The sequence below is a fragment of the Odontesthes bonariensis genome, chromosome 24 (genome assembly GCF_027942865.1).
Source record: "Odontesthes bonariensis isolate fOdoBon6 chromosome 24, fOdoBon6.hap1, whole genome shotgun sequence".
Classification (NCBI taxonomy): Eukaryota; Metazoa; Chordata; class Actinopteri; order Atheriniformes; family Atherinopsidae; genus Odontesthes; species Odontesthes bonariensis.
The window spans coordinates 295,129-320,396 of NC_134529.1; the positions used below are offsets into that span (position 1 = coordinate 295,129).

The 25,268-nt window shown below is 45.2% G+C and overlaps 1 protein-coding gene across 1 annotated transcript in view; it reads left to right on the forward strand.

Moving 5' to 3' along the window:
* The window catches only part of LOC142375440 (transcription factor IIIB 90 kDa subunit-like), a 46,446-nt gene that overhangs the window by 18,699 nt on the left and 2,479 nt on the right, over nucleotides 1-25,268 (forward strand). Inside the window, exons 3-15 of the mRNA XM_075459458.1 lie at nucleotides 9,898-9,978; nucleotides 10,167-10,340; nucleotides 10,623-10,654; nucleotides 11,130-11,202; nucleotides 13,926-14,075; nucleotides 14,166-14,259; nucleotides 19,878-20,004; nucleotides 20,281-20,320; nucleotides 20,438-20,533; nucleotides 21,200-21,580; nucleotides 21,669-21,730; nucleotides 21,835-21,916; nucleotides 24,473-24,525. Of these exons, the coding sequence (XP_075315573.1) occupies nucleotides 9,898-9,978; nucleotides 10,167-10,340; nucleotides 10,623-10,654; nucleotides 11,130-11,202; nucleotides 13,926-14,075; nucleotides 14,166-14,259; nucleotides 19,878-20,004; nucleotides 20,281-20,320; nucleotides 20,438-20,533; nucleotides 21,200-21,580; nucleotides 21,669-21,730; nucleotides 21,835-21,916; nucleotides 24,473-24,525 (1,445 nt within the window). The remainder of the gene's footprint in view (nucleotides 1-9,897; nucleotides 9,979-10,166; nucleotides 10,341-10,622; nucleotides 10,655-11,129; nucleotides 11,203-13,925; nucleotides 14,076-14,165; nucleotides 14,260-19,877; nucleotides 20,005-20,280; nucleotides 20,321-20,437; nucleotides 20,534-21,199; nucleotides 21,581-21,668; nucleotides 21,731-21,834; nucleotides 21,917-24,472; nucleotides 24,526-25,268) is intronic.

Here is a 25,268-nt window from a genome sequence, read left to right on the forward strand (position 1 = left end):
CTAATCACTCCGTTGTCAGGGCAACCCAGGAGACCTCACAGGTGGAGCAGATTGAGTTTGATTACAGGTGGAGGCTCCAAGGCCGTTTCTCTGGCTGTGTTCGAAACCGCCTACTGCATACTACATACTGCATACTGCATACTACATACTACATATTACATACTACATATTGCATACTGCATACTGCATACTGCATACTACATACTGCATACTACATACTGCATACTGCATACTGCATACTGCATACTACATACTGCACACTACATACTACATACTGCATACTGCATACTACATACTGCATACTACATACTGCATACTAAATACTGCATACTGCACACTACATACTACATACTGCATACTGCATACTACATACTGCATACTACATACTACATACTGCATATTACATACTGCATACTGCATACTACATACTGCATACTACATACTGCATACTACATACTGCATACTGCATACTACATACTGCACACTACATACTACATACTGCATACTACATACTGCATACTACATACTGCATACTACATACTGCATACTGCATACTGCATACTACATACTGCATACTGCATACTACATACTGCATACTACATACTGCATACTGCATACTGCATACTACATACTGCATACTACATACTACATACTGCATACTGCATACTACATACTGCATACTACACACTACATACTGCATACTACATACTGCATACTACACACTACATACTGCATACTACACACTACATACTGCATACTACATACTACATACTACATACTGCATACTGCATACTACATACTGCATACTACACACTACATACTGCATACTACATACTGCATACTACATACTGCATACTACATACTACATACTGCATACTGCATACTACATACTGCATACTACATACTGCATACTGCATACTGCATACTGCACACTACATACTACATACTGCATACTACATACTGCATACTACATACTACATACTGCATACTGCATACTACATACTGCATACTACATACTACATACTGCATACTACATACTGCATACTACATACTGCATACTACATACTACATACTACATACTGCATACTACATACTACATACTACATACTGCATACTGCATACTGCATACTACATACTGCATACTACATACTACATACTGCATACTGCATACTACATACTGCATACTACATACTACATACTGCATACTGCATACTACATACTGCATACTACATACTACATACTGCATACTGCATACTACATACTGCATACTACACACTACATACTGCATACTACATACTGCATACTACATACTGCATACTACATACTACATACTGCATACTGCATACTACATACTGCATACTACATACTGCATACTGCATACTGCATACTGCACACTACATACTACATACTGCATACTGCATACTACATACTGCATACTACATACTACATACTGCATATTACATACTGCATACTGCATACTGCATACTACATACTGCATACTACATACTGCATACTACATACTGCATACTGCATACTACATACTACATACTGCATATTACATACTGCATATTACATACTGCATACTGCATACTGCATACTACATACTGCATACTACATACTGCATACTACATACTGCATACTACATACTACATACTGCATACTGCATACTGCATACTACATACTGCATACTGCATACTACATACTGCATACTGCATACTGCACACTACATACTACATACTGCATACTGCATACTACATACTGCATACTACATACTACATACTGCATATTACATACTGCATACTGCATACTGCATACTACATACTGCATACTACATACTGCATACTACATACTGCATACTGCATACTACATACTACATACTGCATATTACATACTGCATATTACATACTGCATACTGCATACTGCATACTACATACTGCATACTGCATACTGCATACTGCACACTACATACTACATACTTCATACTGCATACTACATACTGCATACTGCATACTGCATACTACATACTGCATACTGCACACTACATACTACATACTGCATACTGCATACTACATACTGCATACTACATACTACATACTGCATACTACATACTGCATACTGCATACTGCATACTACATACTGCATACTGCATACTGCATACTGCACACTACATACTACATACTGCATACTGCATACTACATACTGCATACTGCATACTGCATACTGCATACTGCACACTACATACTACATACTGCATACTGCATACTACACACTGCATACTACATACTACATACTGCATATTACATACTGCATACTGCATACTGCATACTACATACTGCATACTACATACTGCATACTACATACTACATACTACATACTGCATACTGCATACTGCATACTACATACTGCATACTACATACTGCATACTACATATTACATACTGCATACTGCATACTGCATACTACATACTGCATACTGCATACTACATACTGCATACTGCATACTGCATACTACATACTACATACTGCATACTGCATACTACATACTGCATACTGCATACTGCATACTACATACTGCATACTGCATACTGCATACTACATACTGCATACTGCATACTGCATACTACATACTGCATACTACATACTGCATACTACATATTGCATACTGCATACTGCATACTGCATACTACATACTGCATACTGCATACTACATACTGCATACTGCATACTGCATACTACATACTGCATACTACATACTGCATACTACATACTGCATACTACATACTGCATACTACATACTACATATTGCATACTGCATACTGCATACTGCATACTACATACTGCATACTGCATACTACATACTGCATACTGCAAACTGCATACTGCATACTGCATACTACATATTACATACTGCATACTGCATACTACATACTACATACTGCATACTGCATACTACATACTGCATACTGCATACTGCATACTACATACTGCATACTGCATACTGCATACTGCATACTACATACTGCATACTGCATACTGCATACTGCATACTACATACTGCATACTGCATACTGCATACTGCATACTGCATACTACATACTGCATACTGCATACTGCATACTACATACTGCATACTACATACTGCATACTACATACTACATACTGCATACTGCATACTACATACTGCATACTGCATACTACATACTGCATACTGCATACTACATACTGCATACTGCATACTACATACTGCATACTACACACTACATACTGCATACTACATACTGCATACTACATACTGCATACTACATACTACATACTGCATACTGCATACTACATACTGCATACTACATACTGCATACTGCATACTGCATACTGCACACTACATACTACATACTGCATACTGCATACTACATACTGCACACTACATACTACATACTGCATATTACATACTGCATACTGCATACTGCATACTACATACTGCATACTACATACTGCATACTACATACTGCATACTGCATACTACATACTACATACTGCATATTACATACTGCATATTACATACTGCATACTGCATACTGCATACTACATACTGCATACTACATACTGCATACTACATACTGCATACTACATACTGCATACTGCATACTGCATACTACATACTGCATACTGCATACTGCACACTACATACTACATACTGCATACTGCATACTACATACTGCATACTGCATACTACATACTGCATATTACATACTGCATACTGCATACTGCATACTACATACTGCATACTACATACTGCATACTACATACTGCATACTGCATACTACATACTACATACTGCATATTACATACTGCATATTACATACTGCATACTGCATACTGCATACTACATACTGCATACTGCATACTGCATACTGCACACTACATACTACATACTTCATACTGCATACTACATACTGCATACTGCATACTGCATACTACATACTGCATACTGCACACTACATACTACATACTGCATACTGCATACTACATACTGCATACTACATACTACATACTGCATATTACATACTGCATACTGCATACTGCATACTACATACTGCATACTGCATACTGCATACTGCACACTACATACTACATACTGCATACTGCATACTACATACTGCATACTGCATACTGCATACTGCATACTGCACACTACATACTACATACTGCATACTGCATACTACACACTGCATACTACATACTACATACTGCATATTACATACTGCATACTGCATACTGCATACTACATACTGCATACTACATACTGCATACTACATACTACATACTACATACTGCATACTGCATACTGCATACTACATACTGCATACTACATACTGCATACTGCATACTGCATACTACATACTACATACTGCATACTGCATACTACATACTGCATACTACATACTACATACTGCATACTGCATACTACATACTGCATACTACATACTACATACTGCATACTGCATACTGCATACTGCATACTACACACTACATACTGCATACTACATACTGCATACTACACACTGCATACTACATACTACATACTGCATACTGCATACTACATACTGCATACTACACACTGCATACTACATACTACATACTGCATACTGCATACTACATACTGCATACTACATACTGCATACTGCATACTGCATACTGCACACTACATACTACATACTGCATACTGCATACTACATACTGCATACTACATACTACATACTGCATATTACATACTGCATACTGCATACTGCATACTACATACTGCATACTACATACTGCATACTACATACTGCATACTGCATACTGCATACTACATACTGCATATTACATACTGCATATTACATACTGCATACTGCATACTGCATACTACATACTGCATACTACATACTGCATACTACATACTGCATACTACATACTACATACTGCATACTGCATACTGCATACTACATACTGCATACTGCATACTGCATACTACATACTGCATACTGCATACTGCACACTACATACTACATACTGCATACTGCATACTACATACTGCATACTACATACTACATACTGCATATTACATACTGCATACTGCATACTGCATACTACATACTGCATACTACATACTGCATACTACATACTGCATACTGCATACTACATACTACATACTGCATATTACATACTGCATATTACATACTGCATACTGCATACTGCATACTACATACTGCATACTGCATACTGCATACTGCACACTACATACTACATACTTCATACTGCACACTACATACTGCATACTGCACACTGCATACTACATACTGCATACTGCACACTACATACTACATACTGCATACTGCATACTACATACTGCATACTACATACTACATACTGCATATTACATACTGCATACTGCATACTGCATACTACATACTGCATACTGCATACTGCATACTGCACACTACATACTACATACTGCATACTGCATACTACATACTGCATACTGCATACTGCATACTGCATACTGCACACTGCATACTACATACTGCATACTGCATACTACACACTGCATACTACATACTACATACTGCATATTACATACTGCATACTGCATACTGCATACTACATACTGCATACTACATACTACATACTACATACTGCATACTGCATACTGCATACTACATACTGCATACTACATACTGCATACTACATATTACATACTGCATACTGCATACTGCATACTACATACTGCATACTGCATACTACATACTGCATACTGCATACTGCATACTACATACTACATACTTCATACTGCACACTACATACTGCATACTGCACACTGCATACTACATACTGCATACTGCACACTACATACTACATACTGCATACTGCATACTACATACTGCATACTACATACTACATACTGCATATTACATACTGCATACTGCATACTGCATACTACATACTGCATACTGCATACTGCATACTGCACACTACATACTACATACTGCATACTGCATACTACATACTGCATACTGCATACTGCATACTGCATACTGCACACTGCATACTACATACTGCATACTGCATACTACACACTGCATACTACATACTACATACTGCATATTACATACTGCATACTGCATACTGCATACTACATACTGCATACTACATACTACATACTGCATACTGCATACTGCATACTACATACTGCATACTACATACTGCATACTACATATTACATACTGCATACTGCATACTGCATACTACATACTGCATACTGCATACTACATACTGCATACTGCATACTGCATACTACATACTACATACTGCATACTGCATACTACATACTGCATACTGCATACTGCATACTACATACTGCATACTGCATACTGCATACTACATACTGCATACTGCATACTGCATACTACATACTGCATACTACATACTGCATACTACATATTGCATACTGCATACTGCATACTGCATACTACATACTGCATACTGCATACTACATACTGCATACTGCATACTGCATACTACATACTGCATACTACATATTGCATACTACATACTGCATACTACATACTGCATACTGCATACTACATACTACATATTGCATACTGCATACTGCATACTGCATACTACATACTGCATACTGCATACTACATACTGCATACTGCATACTGCATACTGCATACTACATATTACATACTGCATACTGCATACTACATACTACATACTGCATACTGCATACTACATACTGCATACTGCATACTGCATACTACATACTGCATACTGCATACTGCATACTGCATACTGCATACTACATACTGCATACTGCATACTGCATACTGCATACTACATACTGCATACTGCATACTGCATACTGCATACTGCATACTACATACTGCATACTACATACTGCATACTACATACTGCATACTGCATACTGCATACTACATACTGCATACTACATACTACATACTGCATACTGCATACTACATACTGCATACTACACACTACATACTGCATACTACATACTGCATACTGCATACTACATACTGCATACTGCATACTACATACTGCATACTACATACTGCATACTGCATACTGCATACTGCACACTACATACTACATACTGCATACTGCATACTACATACTGCATACTACATACTACATACTGCATATTACATACTGCATACTGCATACTGCATACTACATACTGCATACTACATACTGCATACTACATACTGCATACTGCATACTACATACTACATACTGCATATTACATACTGCATATTACATACTGCATACTGCATACTGCATACTACATACTGCATACTACATACTGCATACTACATACTGCATACTACATACTGCATACTGCATACTGCATACTACATACTGCATACTGCATACTGCATACTACATACTGCATACTGCATACTGCACACTACATACTACATACTGCATACTGCATACTACATACTGCATACTACATACTACATACTGCATATTACATACTGCATACTGCATACTGCATACTACATACTGCATACTACATACTGCATACTACATACTGCATACTGCATACTACATACTACATACTGCATATTACATACTGCATATTACATACTGCATACTGCATACTGCATACTACATACTGCATACTGCATACTGCATACTGCACACTACATACTACATACTTCATACTGCATACTACATACTGCATACTGCATACTGCATACTACATACTGCATACTGCACACTACATACTACATACTGCATACTGCATACTACATACTGCATACTACATACTACATACTGCATATTACATACTGCATACTGCATACTGCATACTACATACTGCATACTGCATACTGCATACTGCACACTACATACTACATACTGCATACTGCATACTACATACTGCATACTGCATACTGCATACTGCATACTGCACACTACATACTACATACTGCATACTGCATACTACACACTGCATACTACATACTACATACTGCATATTACATACTGCATACTGCATACTGCATACTACATACTGCATACTACATACTGCATACTACATACTGCATACTACATACTGCATACTGCATACTGCATACTACATACTGCATACTGCATACTGCATACTACATATTACATATTACATACTGCATACTGCATACTGCATACTACATACTGCATACTGCATACTACATACTGCATACTGCATACTGCATACTGCATACTACATACTACATACTGCATACTGCATACTGCATACTGCATACTGCATACTACATACTGCATACTGCATACTGCATACTGCATACTGCATACTACATATTGCATACTGCATACTGCATACTGCATACTGCATACTGCATACTGCATACTACATACTGCATACTACATACTGCATACTGCATACTGCATACTACATACTGCATACTACATACTGCATACTACATACTGCATACTACATACTGCATACTGCATACTGCATACTGCATACTACATATTACATACTGCATACTGCATACTACATACTACATACTGCATACTGCATACTACATACTGCATACTGCATACTGCATACTGCATACTGCATACTGCATACTGCATACTACATACTGCATACTGCATACTACATACTGCATACTACATACTGCATACTACATACTGCATACTGCATACTACATACTACACACTACATACTGCATACTCATCGATCAGACAGTATGCAGAGCGTTTACCCACAATGCATCCCGCTCCTGCCTGAGCTGAAATCAGCCGGCCTGAAGCTGATTTCTCTTAAGCTCTAAACTCTGTAAACTTTAGCAACATTTGAAACATTTTCAGGAGAGAAAGTAGTCGTTTAGATCCCCAACGTGTTGAAAACCTGACAAAATACCGGCTGTTTACCATTTTGTTCCCACGAATTCGGCGCTACTAAAGCTAGCCGCAGTGAGCTAACGCACTTCCGGTTATTTTCACAAAATAAAATACCCGTTGCCTTTTATCATAGGGAAAGCCATTACCATACAATTGGTGCTTTTGTTTTGAAAACAGGAAGTGAACCTACCCTCGTTGTAGCTAGCTTGAAACTGCCGTTTTGACAGGAAATGACGATCGGCGACGTCACGTTACGTTGCATCTTGGGTAGTTTGAGTATGAGTAGTAACCAGAGAAGTGCGCTCCACATTCCCGGATGTGTGCTGGCTCCGCCCATTTTATCCAGTTTGCTTCTGTGGTGACTTGTGTAGACTTCAGACGGCTCGCTATCCCAGAATGCAGTGCGGCACGAGCGATGATGGCGCTTCCGTTCCAAATGCACAATGAGACCCCCCTCACACAGATTAATTAATTAATCTGTCATCCAGCCTCTAAACTTTAGACCAGGGGCGGTTTTAGGATCTGGTCTTTAGGGGGGCCCAGCCCCCAGTGCTCACAGAGGCACATTATTTCTCACTAATTGAGGCGAACTAGCACATTTATAAATTTTGGAGCCATATTAGTTTTGCTTTGAGTAGTGTTTTCTCCTACAACATTCAATTTTGACCTCTTCATTTCAAAAGACTGTGGCTTGACAGGGATACCAGAGAGCCTGAGACAAATACTGAAGATAACTCAACATTTATTTTGGGAGTAAAGAGTTAAAACAAAAACAAATAGAAAATAAATAAAATGGTCACTAAAATAATGCATCCTTGAGCAAAAAAAAAAGTGTTTTTGCATAATATAATATTTTAAAAATGTGCTGAGCCAGGGGGTGCCGAGCTATCTCACGGTGGTGCCGTGGCACCACTAAAAATAAAGTAACAACACTGAAGGGTTCTGTGGAACATTTTCAGAACATCTGTCCTTCTGTCCTCAGGTCCAGTTAAAGCTCCTCTGCTTGGTTCTGGTTTCCACACCAGCGTTGGAAAGGAGTCCAGAGCTCAGACCCTGCAGAGCGGTGAGTGGTGGGGATAAATGCTGTTATCTGATTGGTGGTCAGGTGTGACGAGCTGTTTCTGTGGCCTCTGATTGGTGGTCAGGTGTGACGAGCTGTTTCTGTGGCCTCTGATTGGTGGTCAGGTGTGACGAGCTGTTTCTGTGGCCTCTGATTGGTGGTCAGGTGTGACGAGCTGTTTCTGTGCCCAGGTAAGCGTCAGATCCTGCAGCTTGGCAGCCAGCTGCAGCTCAACCAGCACTGCCTGGACACGGCCTTCAACTTCTTCAAGCTGGTGGTCAGCAAACACCTGACCCGCGGCCGCAAGACGGAGCACGTCATCGCGGCGTGCCTCTACCTGGTGTGTCGTACCGAGGGGACGCCTCGTATCCTGAGCTGATCAGCCGGAGCCCCCGCTCCTGGGGGGGGTTATCTAGGGGATGAGACAGGAAGTCACAGATAAACTGCTTTACGTTACAGCTGAATACCAGCCAGACTTTACGTTATGCCATAAACTGTTCAGGATAAACAACTGTTTTATTCTGTAGCTCCGCTCTAAGAACAGGATATTCAGCTGTTAAATAAAACATCTGGATTTACTTCCTGTCCAATCAGTAGCTGAATACAGAACTATTTTATTCTTTCCTGAACTTCTTTCTTTTCCTCAGACATGTTGCTGGACCTGAGCGACCTGCTGCAGGTACACCTGACCTCTGACCGGCTCACCTGACCTCTGACCTCTGACCCCTGACCTCTGACCGGCTCACCTGACCTCTGACCTCTGACCGGCTCACCTGACCTCTGACCCTGACCTCTGACCGGCTCACCTGACCTCTGACCTCTGACCCCTGACCTCTGACCGGCTCACCTGACCTCTGACCTCTGACCCCTGACCTCTGACCGGCTCACCTGACCTCTGACCCCTGACCTCAGACCTCAGACCGGCTCACCTGACCTCTGACCCCTGACCTCTGACCGGCTCACCTGACCTCTGACCCCTGACCTCAGACCTCAGACCGGCTCACCTGACCCCTGACCACCTGACCTCAGACCGGCTCACCTGACCTCTGACCTCTGACCCCTGACCTCAGACCGGCTCACCTGACCTCAGACCTGCTCACCTGACCTCAGCAGACTCTGAACCTTCAGAGAACTCACTTCTGTTTTCTGTCCAGGTGAACGTTTACATCCTGGGAAAGACCTTCCTGCTTCTGGCTCGAGAGCTGTGCATCAATGCCCCGGCCATCGGTGAGACTCCGCCCACTTTCATCCCATTAAACCAGACTCCGCCCACTTTCATCCCATTAAACCAAACTCCGCCCACTTTCATCCCATTAAACCAAACTCCGCCCACTTTTATCCCATTAAAACAACTACCCTACCCACAGTGCACCCTGTCTGTCAGAGGATTAAAACAACTACCCTACCCACAGTGCACCCTGTCTGTCAGAGGATTAAAACAACTACCCTACCCACAGTGCACCCTGTCTGTCAGAGGGTTAAAACAACTACACTACCCACAGTGCACCCTGTCTGATAATAAAACAAACCAGCCTTCAGTTTCAGTCACACCAACTTTAATCTTCAGCATTTATTTCAACAAACCACTTCCAGGTTTTGTTCATTTAAGCAGTTCTGTCGGCCCCTGAATGTGGTCACATGATTGTTTCAGATCCCTGCCTCTGATTGGCCCCTGAATGTGGTCACATGTTTCAGATCCCTGCCTCTGATTGGCCCCTGAATGTGGTCACGTGATTGTTTCAGATCCCTGCCTCTTATTGGCCCCTGAATGTGGTCACATGATTGTTTCAGATCCCTGCCTCTGATTGGCCCCTAAATGTGGTCACATGATTGTTTCAAATCCCTGCCTCTGATTGGCTCCTGAATGTGGTCACATGATTGTTTCAAATCCCTGCCTCTGATTGGCTCCTGAATGTGGTCACATGTACATGTTTCTGATCCCTGCCTCTGATTGGCCCCTGAATGTGGTCACATGTTTCTGATCCCTCCCTCTGATTGGCTCCTGAATGTGGTCACATGTTTCTGATCCCTGCCTCTGATTGGCCCCTGAATGTGGTCACATGATTGTTTCAGATCCCTGCCTCTGATTGGCTCCTGAATGTGGTCACGTTTCAGATCCCTGCCTCTGTTTGGCCCCTGAATGTGGTCACATGATTGTTTCAGATCCCTGCCTCTGATTGGCCCCTGAATGTGGTCACATGATTGTTTCAGATCCCTGCCTCTGATTGGCTCCTGAATGTGGTCACATGTTTCAGATCCCTGCCTCTGATTGGCTCCTGAATGTGGTCACATGTTTCTGATCCCTGCCTCTGATTGGCCCCTGAATGTGGTCACATGTTTCAGATCGCTGCCTCAGATTGGCCCCTGAATGTGGTCACACGTTTCAGATCGCTGCCTCTGATTGGCTCCTGAATGTGGTCACATGTTTCAGATCCCTGCCTCTGATTGGCTCCTGAATGTGGTCACATGTTTCAGATCCCTGCCTCTGATTGGCTCCTGAATGTGGTCACATGTTTCTGATCCCTGCCTCTGATTGGCCCCTGAATGTGGTCACATGATTGTTTCAGATCCCTGCCTCTGATTGGCTCCTGAATGTGGTCACGTTTCAGATCCCTGCCTCTGATTGGCCCCTGAATGTGGTCACATGATTGTTTCAGATCCCTGCCTCTGATTGGCCCCTGAATGTGGTCACATGATTGTTTCAGATCCCTGCCTCTGATTGGCTCCTGAATGTGGTCACATGTTTCAGATCCCTGCCTCTGATTGGCTCCTGAATGTGGTCACATGTTTCTGATCCCTGCCTCTGATTGGCCCCTGAATGTGGTCACATGTTTCAGATCGCTGCCTCAGATTGGCCCCTGAATGTGGTCACACGTTTCAGATCGCTGCCTCTGATTGGCTCCTGAATGTGGTCACATGTTTCTGATCCCTGCCTCTGATTGGCCCCTGAATGTGGTCACATGATTGTTTCAGATCCCTGCCTCTGATTGGCTCCTGAATGTGGTCACATGTTTCAGATCCCTGCCTCTGATTGGCTCCTGAATGTGGTCACATGTTTCTGATCCCTGCCTCTGATTGGCCCCTGAATGTGGTCACATGTTTCAGATCCCTGCCTCTGATTGGCTCCTGAATGTGGTCACATGTTTCTGATCCCTGCCTCTGATTGGCCCCTGAATGTGGTCACATGTTTCAGATCCCTGCCTCTGATTGGCTCCTGAATGTGGTCACACGTTTCAGATCGCTGCCTCTGATTGGCTCCTGAATGTGGTCACATGTTTCAGATCCCTGCCTCTGATTGGCTCCTGAATGTGGTCACATGTTTCAGATCCCTGCCTCTGATTGGCTCCTGAATGTGGTCACATGTTTCTGATCCCTGCCTCTGATTGGCTCCTGAATGTGGTCACATGTTTCAGATCCCTGCCTCTGATTGGCCCCTGAATATGGTCACATGTTTCTGATCCCTGCCTCTGATTGGCTCCTGAATGTGGTCACATGTTTCAGATCCCTGCCTCTGATTGGCCCCTGAATATGGTCACATGTTTCTGATCCCTGCCTCTGATTGGCTCCTGAATGTGGTCACATGTTTCAGATCCCTGCCTCTGATTGGCTCCTGAATGTGGTCACATGTTTCAGATCCCTGCCTCTGATTGGCTCCTGAATGTGGTCACATGTTTCAGATCCCTGCCTCTGATTGGCCCCTGAATGTGGTCACATGTACATGTTTCAGATCCCTGCCTCTGATTGGCTCCTGAATGTGGTCACATGATTGTTCCAGATCCCTGCCTCTGATTGGCTCCTGAATGTGGTCACATGTTCCAGATCCCTGCCTCTGATTGGCCCCTGAATGTGGTCACATGTTCAGATCCCTTCCTCTGATTGGCTCCTGAATGTGGTCACATGTTTCAGATCCCTGCCTCTGATTGGCCCCTGAATGTGGTCACATGTTTCAGATCCCTGCCTCTACATCCCCCGCTTCGCTCACATGTTGGAGTTCGGTGTGAAGACTCACGAGGTTTCCATGACGGCTCTTCGTCTGGTCCAGAGGATGAAGAGGGACTGGATGCATACGGGACGCCGGCCCTCCGGACTCTGTGGAGCAGGTACGGCACGAGGGCCGTCGCCATAGCAACAGCAAACACAAACAACCGCAAACACAACTGTTGACAAACAATGACTCTGCTCCTCCTCAGCTCTGCTGGTCGCTGCTCGGATGCATAAGTTTCGGCGTTCAGTGAAGGACGTGATCAGTGTGGTGAAGGTGTGCCAGACCACCCTGAGGAAGAGGTGAGGGCTGCAGGGATCCCAGTGGATCACTCAGTGGATCAGTCAGTGGATCTCAGTCAGTAGATCACAGTCAGTGGATCACAGTCAGTAGATCACAGTCAGTGGATCACAGTCAGTAGATCTCAGTCAGTAGATCACAGTCAGTAGATCTCAGTCAGTAGATCACAGTCAGTAGATCTCAGTCAGTAGATCTCAGTCAGTAGATCTCAGTCAGTAGATCACAGTCAGTAGATCTCAGTCAGTAGATCACAGTCAGTAGATCTCAGTCAGTAGATCTCAGTCAGTAGATATCAGCCAGTAGATCTCAGTCAGTAGATCACAGTCAGTAGATCACAGTCAGTAGATCTCAGTCAGTAGATCACAGTCAGTAGATCTCAGTCAGTAGATCACAGTCAGTAGATCTCAGTCAGTAGATCTCAGTCAGTAGATCTCAGTCAGTAGATCACAGTCAGTAGATCTCAGTCAGTAGATCACAGTCAGTAGATCTCAGTCAGTAGATCTCAGTCAGTAGATCACAGTCAGTGGATCTCAGTCAGTAGATCTCAGTCAGTAGATCTCAGTCAGTGGATCACAGTCAGTAAATTTCAGTCAGTAGATCACAGTCAGTAGATCTCAGTCAGTAGATCACAGTCAGTAGATCACAGTCAGTGGATCTCAGTCAGTAGATCTCAGTCAGTAGATCTTAGTCAGTAGATCTCAGTCAGTGGATCACTCAGTGGATCAGTCAGTGGATCACAGTCAGTAGATCACAGTCAGTAGATCTCAGTCAGTAGATCTCAGTCAGTAGATCAGTCAGTGGATCACTCAGTGGATCACTCAGTGGATCACTCAGTGGATCACAGTCAGTGGATCTCAGTCAGTAGATCACAGTCAGTAGATCTTAGTCAGTAGATCTCAGTCAGTGGATCAGTGAGTAGATCTCAGTCAGTAGATCTCAGACAGTAGATCTCAGTCAGTGGATCAGTGAGTAGATCTCAGTCAGTAGATCACAGTCAGTGGATCTCAGTCAGTGGATCTCAGTCAGTAGATCTCAGTCAGTAGATCTCAGTCAGTGGATCACAGTCAGTAGATCACAGTCAGTAGATCACAGTCAGTAGATCTCAGTCAGTAGATCACAGTCAGTAGATCTCAGTCAGTAGATCACAGTCAGTAGATCTCTGTCAGTAGATCACAGTCAGTAGATCACAGTCAGTAGATCTCAGTCAGTAGATCACAGTCAGTGGATCACTCAGTGGATCACTCAGTGGATCACAGTCAGTGGATCTCAGTCAGTAGATCACAGTCAGTAGATCACAGTCAGTAGATCTTAGTCAGTAGATCTCAGTCAGTGGATCAGTGAGTAGATCTCAGTCAGTAGATCTCAGACAGTAGATCTCAGTCAGTAGATCACAGTCAGTGGATCACAGTCAGTGGATCTCAGTCAGTAGATCTCAGTCAGTAGATCTCAGTCAGTGGATCACAGTCAGTAGATCACAGTCAGTAGATCACAGTCAGTAGATCTCAGTCAGTAGATCTCAGTCAGTAGATCAGTCAGTGGATCACTCAGTGGATCACTCAGTGGATCACAGTCAGTGGATCTCAGTCAGTAGATCACAGTCAGTAGATCACAGTCAGTAGATCTTAGTCAGTAGATCTCAGTCAGTGGATCAGTGAGTAGATCTCAGTCAGTAGATCTCAGACAGTAGATCTCAGTCAGTGGATCAGTGAGTAGATCTCAGTCAGTAGATCACAGTCAGTGGATCACAGTCAGTGGATCTCAGTCAGTAGATCTCAGTCAGTAGATCTCAGTCAGTAGATCTCAGTCAGTAGATCACAGTCAGTGGATCACAGTCAGTGGATCTCAGTCAGTAGATCAGTCAGTGGATCACTCAGTTGATCAGTCAGTGGATCACAGTCAGTAGATCACAGTCAGTAGATCTCAGTCAGTAGATCTCAGTCAGTAGATCTCAGTCAGTAGATCAGTCAGTGGATCACTCAGTGGATCACTCAGTGGATCACAGTCAGTGGATCACAGTCAGTAGATCTCAGTCAGTAGATCACAGTCAGTAGATCTCAGTCAGTAGATCTCAGTCAGTAGATCTCAGTCAGTAGATCACAGTCAGTAGATCTCAGTCAGTAGATCACAGTCAGTAGATCTCAGTCAGTAGATCTCAGTCAGTAGATATCAGCCAGTAGATCTCAGTCAGTAGATCACAGCCAGTAGATCTCAGTCAGTAGATCACAGTCAGTAGATCTCAGTCAGTAGATCACAGTCAGTAGATCTCAGTCAGTAGATCTCAGTCAGTAGATCACAGTCAGTAGATCTCAGTCAGTAGATCACAGTCAGTAGATCTCAGTCAGTAGATCACAGTCAGTGGATCTCAGTCAGTAGATCTCAGTCAGTAGATCTTAGTCAGTAGATCTCAGTCAGTGGATCACTCAGTGGATCAGTCAGTGGATCACAGTCAGTAGATCACAGTCAGTAGATCTCAGTCAGTAGATCTCAGTCAGTAGATCAGTCAGTGGATCACTCAGTGGATCACTCAGTGGATCACAGTCAGTGGATCTCAGTCAGTAGATCACAGTCAGTAGATCTTAGTCAGTAGATCTCAGTCAGTGGATCAGTGAGTAGATCTCAGTCAGTAGATCTCAGACAGTAGATCTCAGTCAGTGGATCAGTGAGTAGATCTCAGTCAGTAGATCACAGTCAGTGGATCACAGTCAGTGGATCTCAGTCAGTAGATCTCAGTCAGTAGATCTCAGTCAGTGGATCACAGTCAGTAGATCACAGTCAGTAGATCACAGTCAGTAGATCTCAGTCAGTAGATCACAGTCAGTAGATCACAGTCAGTAGATCTCTGTCAGTAGATCACAGTCAGTAGATCACAGTCAGTAGATCTCAGTCAGTAGATCACAGTCAGTGGATCACTCAGTGGATCACTCAGTGGATCACAGTCAGTGGATCTCAGTCAGTAGATCACAGTCAGTAGATCACAGTCAGTAGATCTTAGTCAGTAGATCTCAGTCAGTGGATCAGTGAGTAGATCTCAGTCAGTAGATCTCAGACAGTAGATCTCAGTCAGTAGATCAGTCAGTGGATCACAGTCAGTGGATCTCAGTCAGTAGATCTCAGTCAGTAGATCTCAGTCAGTGGATCACAGTCAGTAGATCACAGTCAGTAGATCACAGTCAGTAGATCTCAGTCAGTAGATCACTCAGTGGATCACTCAGTGGATCACTCAGTGGATCACAGTCAGTGGATCTCAGTCAGTAGATCACAGTCAGTAGATCACAGTCAGTAGATCTTAGTCAGTAGATCTCAGTCAGTGGATCAGTGAGTAGATCTCAGTCAGTAGATCTCAGACAGTAGATCTCAGTCAGTGGATCAGTGAGTAGATCTCAGTCAGTAGATCACAGTCAGTGGATCACAGTCAGTGGATCTCAGTCAGTAGATCTCAGTCAGTAGATCTCAGTCAGTAGATCTCAGTCAGTGGATCACAGTCAGTGGATCTCAGTCAGTAGATCAGTCAGTGGATCACTCAGTTGATCAGTCAGTGGATCACAGTCAGTAGATCACAGTCAGTAGATCTCAGTCAGTAGATCTCAGTCAGTAGATCAGTCAGTGGATCACTCAGTGGATCACTCAGTGGATCACAGTCAGTAGATCACAGTCAGTAGATCTCAGTCAGTAGATCACAGTCAATAGATCACAGTCAGTAGATCTTAGTCAGTAGATCTCAGTCAGTGGATCAGTGAGTAGATCTCAGTCAGTAGATCTCAGACAGTAGATCTCAGTCAGTGGATCAGTGAGTAGATCACAGTCAGTAGACCACAGCCAGTAGATCACAGCCAGTAGATCTCAGTCAGTAGATCACAGTCAGTAGATCACAGTCAGTAGATCACAGCCAGTAGATCTCAGTCAGTAGATCACAGTCAGTAAATCACAGCCAGTAGATCACAGTCAGTAGATCACAGCCAGTAGATCACAGTCAGTAGATCTTAGTCAGTAGATCTCAGTCAGTGGATCAGTGAGTAGATCACAGTCAGTAGACCACAGCCAGTAGATCACAGCCAGTAGATCTCAGTCAGTAGATCACAGTCAGTAGATCACAGTCAGTAGATCACAGCCAGTAGATCTCAGTCAGTAGATCACAGTCAGTAGATCTCAGTCAGTAGATCACAGCCAGTAGATCTCAGTCAGTAGACCACAGTCAGTAGATCTCAGTCAGTGGATCACAGTCAGTAGATCTCAGTCAGTGGATCAGTGAGTAGATCTCAGTCAGTAGATCACAGTCAGTAGATCTCAGTCAGTAGATCTCAGTCAGTAGATCTCAGTCAGTGGATCACAGTCAGTAGATCTCAGTCAGTAGATCTCAGTAAGTAGATCACAGTCAGTAGATCACAGTCAGTAGATCTCAGTCAGTAGATCTCAGTCAGTAAATCACAGTCAGTAAATCTCAGTCAGTAGATCACAGTCAGTAGATCTCAGTCAGTAGATCACAGTCAGTAGATCACAGTCAGTAGATCTCAGTCAGTAGATCACAGTCAGTAAATCTCAGTCAGTAGATCACAGTCAGTAAATCACAGTCAGTAGATCTCAGTCAGTAGATCTCAGTTACTAGATCTCAGTCAGTAGATCACAGTCAGTGGATCACAGTCAGTAGATCACAGTCAGTAGATCTCAGTCAGTAGATCACAGCCAGTAGATCACAGTCAGTAGATCTCCGTCAGTAGATCACAGTCAGTAGATCACAGCCAGTAGATCACAGTCAGTAGATCTCAGTCAGTAGATCACAGTCAGTGGATCTCAGTCAGTAGATCTCAGTCAGTAGATCTCAGTCAGTAGATCTCAGTCAGTGGATCACAGTCAGTAGATCTCAGTCAGTAGATCTCAGTCAGTAGATCACAGTCAGTAGATCTCAGTCAGTAGATCTCAGTCAGTAGATCACAGTCAGTAGATCTCAGTCAGTAGATCTCAGTCAGTAGATCTTAGTCAGTTAATCACAGTCAGTAGATCTCAGTCAGTAGATCACAGTCAGTAGATCTCAGTCAGTAGATCTCAGTCAGTAGATCTCAGTCAGTAGATCACAGTCAGTAGATCTCAGTCAGTAGATCTCAGTCAGTAGATCTCAGTCAGTAGATCACAGTCAGTAGATCTCAGTCAGTAGATCTCAGTCAGTAGATCACAGTCAGTAGATCACAGTCAGTAGATCTCAGTCAGTGGATCACAGTCAGTATATCACAGTCAGTAGATCTCAGTCAGTGGATCACAGTCAGTAGATCACAGTCAGTAGATCTCAGTCAGTAGATCACAGTCAGTAGATCACAGTCAGTAGATCTCAGTCAGTGGATCACAGTCAGTGGATCTCAGTCAGTGGATCACAGTCAGTAGATCACAGTCAGTAGATCTCAGTCAGTAGATCACAGTCAGTAGATCTCAGTCAGTAGATCTCAGTCAGTAAATCACAGTCAGTGGATCTCAGTCAGTAGATCTCAGTCAGTAGATCACAGTCAGTAGATCTCAGTCAGTAGATCACAGTCAGTAGATCTCAGTCAGTAGATCACAGTCAGTAGATCACAGTCAGTAGATCTCAGTCAGTAGATCTCAGTCAGTAGATCTCCTCCTTCCTTCCCTGCAGGCTGACAGAGTTCGAGGACACGCCCACCAGTCAGCTGACCATCGATGAGTTCATGAAGGTGGATTTGGAGCAGGAGTGTGACCCCCCTTCCTTCACTGCTGGGCAGCACAAAACCAAGATGCAGCAGGTAGATCTCCCTGCATCCCATTGGCTGAAGCAGCTAACCATTGATCGGGTTAGGGTTACCCTAAACGAATAAAGAACTGAGATTTTGGGCCACAAACCTTTCAAAGACCTGGAGATGGTCACAGATAAAGAGGACTTTTCTTAGCCAACAAAACAAAACTTACAGTTTAACATTTAACATGAAGTCTCACTGTCTGCTGCTTATTCACCAACATTAGACCAAACTCTGGAGTTACTCTGAGTTATTTTTAACTGAAAGTCTTCGTTGTCTCTGCAGCTGGAGCAGGAGCTGACCAGGAAGCTGGACGAGGTGGAAGGTCAGTTACCCTGAAGGGAAATAAAGGGGATCAGCAAGAACTAAAGAAAACTTTTAGGACAAATCTGTATGTGTTGTCGAGAACGCCTACTAAACCATTTTGTTCTGGTCCTGTCAGGAGAGATCAGCTGCTACAAAGATGAGATCGAGACAGAGCTGGAGAAGAGTCGACCCAAACTGAGGGGAATCTACGCCGCCTACACCAAAGAAATCGGTCAGTACAAATCCTACAGAGAGGGGCCTGATAACTGAAGGCTCTGCCTCCCAAACTGGCAGCTGGTTCCACAGAGAGGGGCCTGATAACTGAAGGCTCTGCCTCCCAAACTGGCAGCTGGTTCCACAGAGAGGGGCCTGATAACTGAAGGCTCTGCCTCCCAAACTGGCAGCTGGTTCCACAGAGAGGGGCCTGATAACTGAAGGCTCTGCCTCCCAAACTGGCAGCTGGTTCCACAGAGAGGGGCCTGATAACTGAAGGCTCTGCCTCCCAAACTGGCAGCTGGTTCCACAGAGAGGGGCCTGATAACTGAAGGCTCTGCCTCCCAAACTGGCAGCTGGTTCCACAGAGAGGGGCCTGATAACTGAAGGCTCTGCCTCCCAAAATGGCAGCTGGTTCCACAGAGAGGGGCCTGATAACTGAAGGCTCTGCCTCCCAAAATGGCAGCTGGTTCCACAGAGAGGGGCCTGATAACTGAAGGCTCTGCCTCCCAAACTGGCAGCTGCTTCCACAGAGAGGGGCCTGATAACTGAAGGCTCTGCCTCCCAAACTGGCAGCTGCTTCCACAGAGAGGGGCCTGATAACTGAAGGCTCTGCCTCCCAAACTGGCAGCTGCTTCCACAGAGAGGGGCCTGATAACTGAAGGCTCTGATATTCTGTTTTCAGCCCCTGAGGATGAGGAGGGTCCCTCTTCGACCTCTGACCCTGAGGAGCCGGAGGGAGATGACGCTGAGCTCCAAGCTGCCACTCAGCACCTGACTCAGGACTTCCTGTGTGAGGTGATGCAGGAGGAGGAGGGGCGGGGCAAGAAGGCAGAAAATGGTGGCTGCAGCCAGGAGGTGGGACCAGAGGAGGAGGGGCGGGGCAAGAAGGCAGAAAATGGTGGCTGCGGCCAGGAGGTGGGACCACAGGAGGAGGGGGCGGGGTCCCTCCGGCAGCTGCCCCCTCTGCCCTCCATCCTGGGAACGCTGCCGAGCGCCGCCAGCCTGCAGCTCCAGGAGACGTTTCAGACCTTCGACAAGCCGCAGACGGACGGGAAACCAGAAGGTATGTGACATCACGGTGAGGTCATGGTGAGGTCATGGTGAGGTCACAGTTGCATCACTGCCAGGTGTCTCCTGCTCCTGTTTTCCAGACGCCCCGCCCCAGACTGAAGAGCTGGATCTGGAAGGTATTGACGATCAGGAGATTGACAAGGTGAGGTCACATGATCAGCATCGTACAAAGGGGCGGAGCAGTGAGAGGAAGCCCTCCAGGTGTGTAAGGTGTGCTCTCTGATTGGCTCGTCCTGTGTGCTGCAGTACATCCTGAACGATAACGAGGTCCAGGTGAAGACGGAGCTGTGGATGAAGCAGAACGCCGAGTACCTGAAGGAGCAGAAAGGTGGGGACCGCTTCCTTTCAGATGCTGCTCACCTGTTTCAGGTGCTGCCCACCTGTTTCAGGTGCTGCTCACCTGTTTCAGATGCTGCCCACCTGTTTCAGGTGCTGCCCACCTGTTTCGGGTGCTGCTGCTCACCTGTTTCAGGTGCTGCTCACCTGTTTCAGATGCTGCCCACCTGTTTCAGGTGCTGCCCACCTGTTTCAGATGCTGCCCACCTGTTTCAGGTGCTGCCCACCTGTTTCGGGTGCTGCTGCTCACCTGTTTCAGGTGCTGCTCACCTGTTACAGGTGCTGCTGCCCACCTGTTTCAGGTGCTGCTCACCTGTTTCAGGTGCTGCTGCCCACCTGTTTCAGGTGCTGCTCACCTGTTTCAGGTGCTGCTGCCCACCTGTTTCAGGTGCTGCCCACCTGTTTCGGGTGCTGCTGCTCACCTGTTTCAGGTGCTGCTCACCTGTTACAGGTGCTGCTGCCCACCTGTTTCAGGTGCTGCTCACCTGTTTCAGGTGCTGCTGCTCACCTGTTTCAGGTGCTGCTGCCCACCTGTTTCAGGTGCTGCTCACCTGTTTCAGGTGCTGCCCACCTGTTTCAGGTGCTGCTCACCTGTTTCAGGTGCTGCCCACCTGTTTCGGGTGCTGCTGCTCACCTGTTTCAGGTGCTGCTCACCTGTTACAGGTGCTGCCCACCTGTTTCAGGTGCTGCCCACCTGTTTCAGGTGCTGCTGCCCACCTGTTTCAGGTGCTGCTGCCCACCTGTTTCAGGTGCTGCTCACCTGTTTCAGGTGCTGCTGCCCACCTGTTTCAGATGCTGCTCACCTGTTTCAGGTGCTGCTCACCTGTTTCAGGTGCTGCCCACCTGTTTCAGGTGCTGCTGCTCACCTGTTTCAGATGCTGCTCACCTGTTTCAGGTGCTGCCCACCTGTTTCAGGTGCTGCTGCTCACCTGTTTCAGATGCTGCTCACCTGTTTCAGGTGCTGCTGCTCACCTGTTTCAGGTGCTGCTGCTCACCTGTTTCAGGTGCTGCCCACCTGTTTCGGGTGCTGCTGCTCACCTGTTTCAGGTGCTGCCCACCTGTTTCAGGTGCTGCGCACCTGTTTCAGGTGCTGCCCACCTGTTTCAGGTGCTGCCCACCTGTTTCAGGTGCTGCTGCCCACCTGTTTCAGGTGCTGCTCACCTGTTTCAGGTGCTGCTGCCCACCTGTTTCAGATGCTGCTCACCTGTTTCAGGTGCTGCTCACCTGTTTCAGGTGCTGCTGCCCACCTGTTTCAGATGCTGCTCACCTGTTTCAGGTGCTGCTCACCTGTTTCAGGTGCTGCCCACCTGTTTCAGGTGCTGCTGCTCACCTGTTTCAGATGCTGCTCACCTGTTTCAGGTGCTGCCCACCTGTTTCAGGTGCTGCTGCTCACCTGTTTCAGATGCTGCTCACCTGTTTCAGGTGCTGCTGCTCACCTGTTTCAGGTGCTGCTGCTCACCTGTTTCAGGTGCTGCCCACCTGTTTCGGGTGCTGCTGCTCACCTGTTTCAGGTGCTGCCCACCTGTTTCAGGTGCTGCTCACCTGTTTCAGGTGCTGCCCACCTGTTTCAGGTGCTGCTCACCTTTTTCAGATGCTGCCCACCTGTTTCAGGTGCTGCCCACCTGTTTCGGGTGCTGCTGCTCACCTGTTTCAGGTGCTGCCCACCTGTTTCAGGTGCTGCCCACCTGTTTCAAGTGCTGCTGCTCACCTGTTTCAGGTGCTTCTGCCCACCTGTTTCAGGTGCTGCCCACCTGTTTCAGGTGCTGCTGCCCACCTGTTTCAGGTGCTGCTGCCCACCTGTTTCAGATGCTGCTCACCTGTTTCAGGTACTGCTGCTCACGTGTTTCAGATGCTGCCCACCTGTTTCAGGTGCTGCCCACCTGTTTCGGGTGCTGCTGCCCACCTGTTTCAGGTGCTGCCCACCTGTTTCAGGTGCTGCTGCCCACCTGTTTCAGGTGCTGCTGCCCACCTGTTTCAGATGCTGCTCACCTGTTTCAGGTACTGCTGCCCACCTGTTTCAGGTGCTGCTGCTCACCTGTTTCAGGTGCTGCTGCTCACCTGTTTCAGGTGCTGCTGCTCACCTGTTTCAGGTGCTGCCCACCTGTTTCGGGTGCTGCTGCTCACCTGTTTCAGGTGCTGCCCACCTGTTTCAGGTGCTGCTCACCTGTTTCAGGTGCTGCCCACCTGTTTCAGGTGCTGCTCACCTTTTTCAGATGCTGCCCACCTGTTTCAGGTGCTGCCCACCTGTTTCGGGTGCTGCTGCTCACCTGTTTCAGGTGCTGCCCACCTGTTTCAGGTGCTGCCCACCTGTTTCAAGTGCTGCTGCTCACCTGTTTCAGGTGCTGCTGCCCACCTGTTTCAGGTGCTGCCCACCTGTTTCAGGTGCTGCCCACCTGTTTCAGGTGCTGCTGCCCACCTGTTTCAGGTGCTGCTGCCCACCTGTTTCAGATGCTGCTCACCTGTTTCAGGTACTGCTGCTCACGTGTTTCAGGTGCTGCTCACCTGTTTCAGTCAGGAACTCCTGACTGGTTCTTGTTTGTGTTTACAGAAAAGGAGGAGAGGATAAACAAGGAGAAGGAGGAAGGAACCTACAAGGAGAAGGTGAGGGAAGCACGGGGTCTCCCAGCCTCCACTGCTCCATGCTACATGCTACATACTACATACTACATACTACATACTACATGCTACATACTGCATACTACATGCTACATGCTACATACTACATGCTACATGCTGCATACTACATGCTACGTACTGCATACTACATGCTACATGCTACATGCTGCATACTACAAACAACATACTACATGCTACATGCTACATACTGCATACTACATACTACATGCTACATGCTACATACTGCATACTACATACTGCATACTACATACTACATACTACATGCTACATGCTACATGCTACATACTGCATACAGCATACTGCATACAGCATACTACATACTGCATACTACATTCTACATGCTACATGCTACATGCTACATACTGCATACTGCATACTACATACTACATGCTACATACAGCATACTGCATACTACATACTACATACTACATGCTACATGCTGCATACTACATGCTACGTACTGCATACTACATGCTACATGCTACATGCTGCATACTACAAACAACATACTACATGCTACATGCTACATACTGCATACTACATACTACATGCTACATGCTACATACTGCATACTGCATACTACATACTGCATACTACATGCTACATGCTACATACTGCGTACAGCATACTACATACTGCATACTACATATTACATACTACATACTACATACTACATACTCATCGATCAGACAGTATGCAGAGCGTTT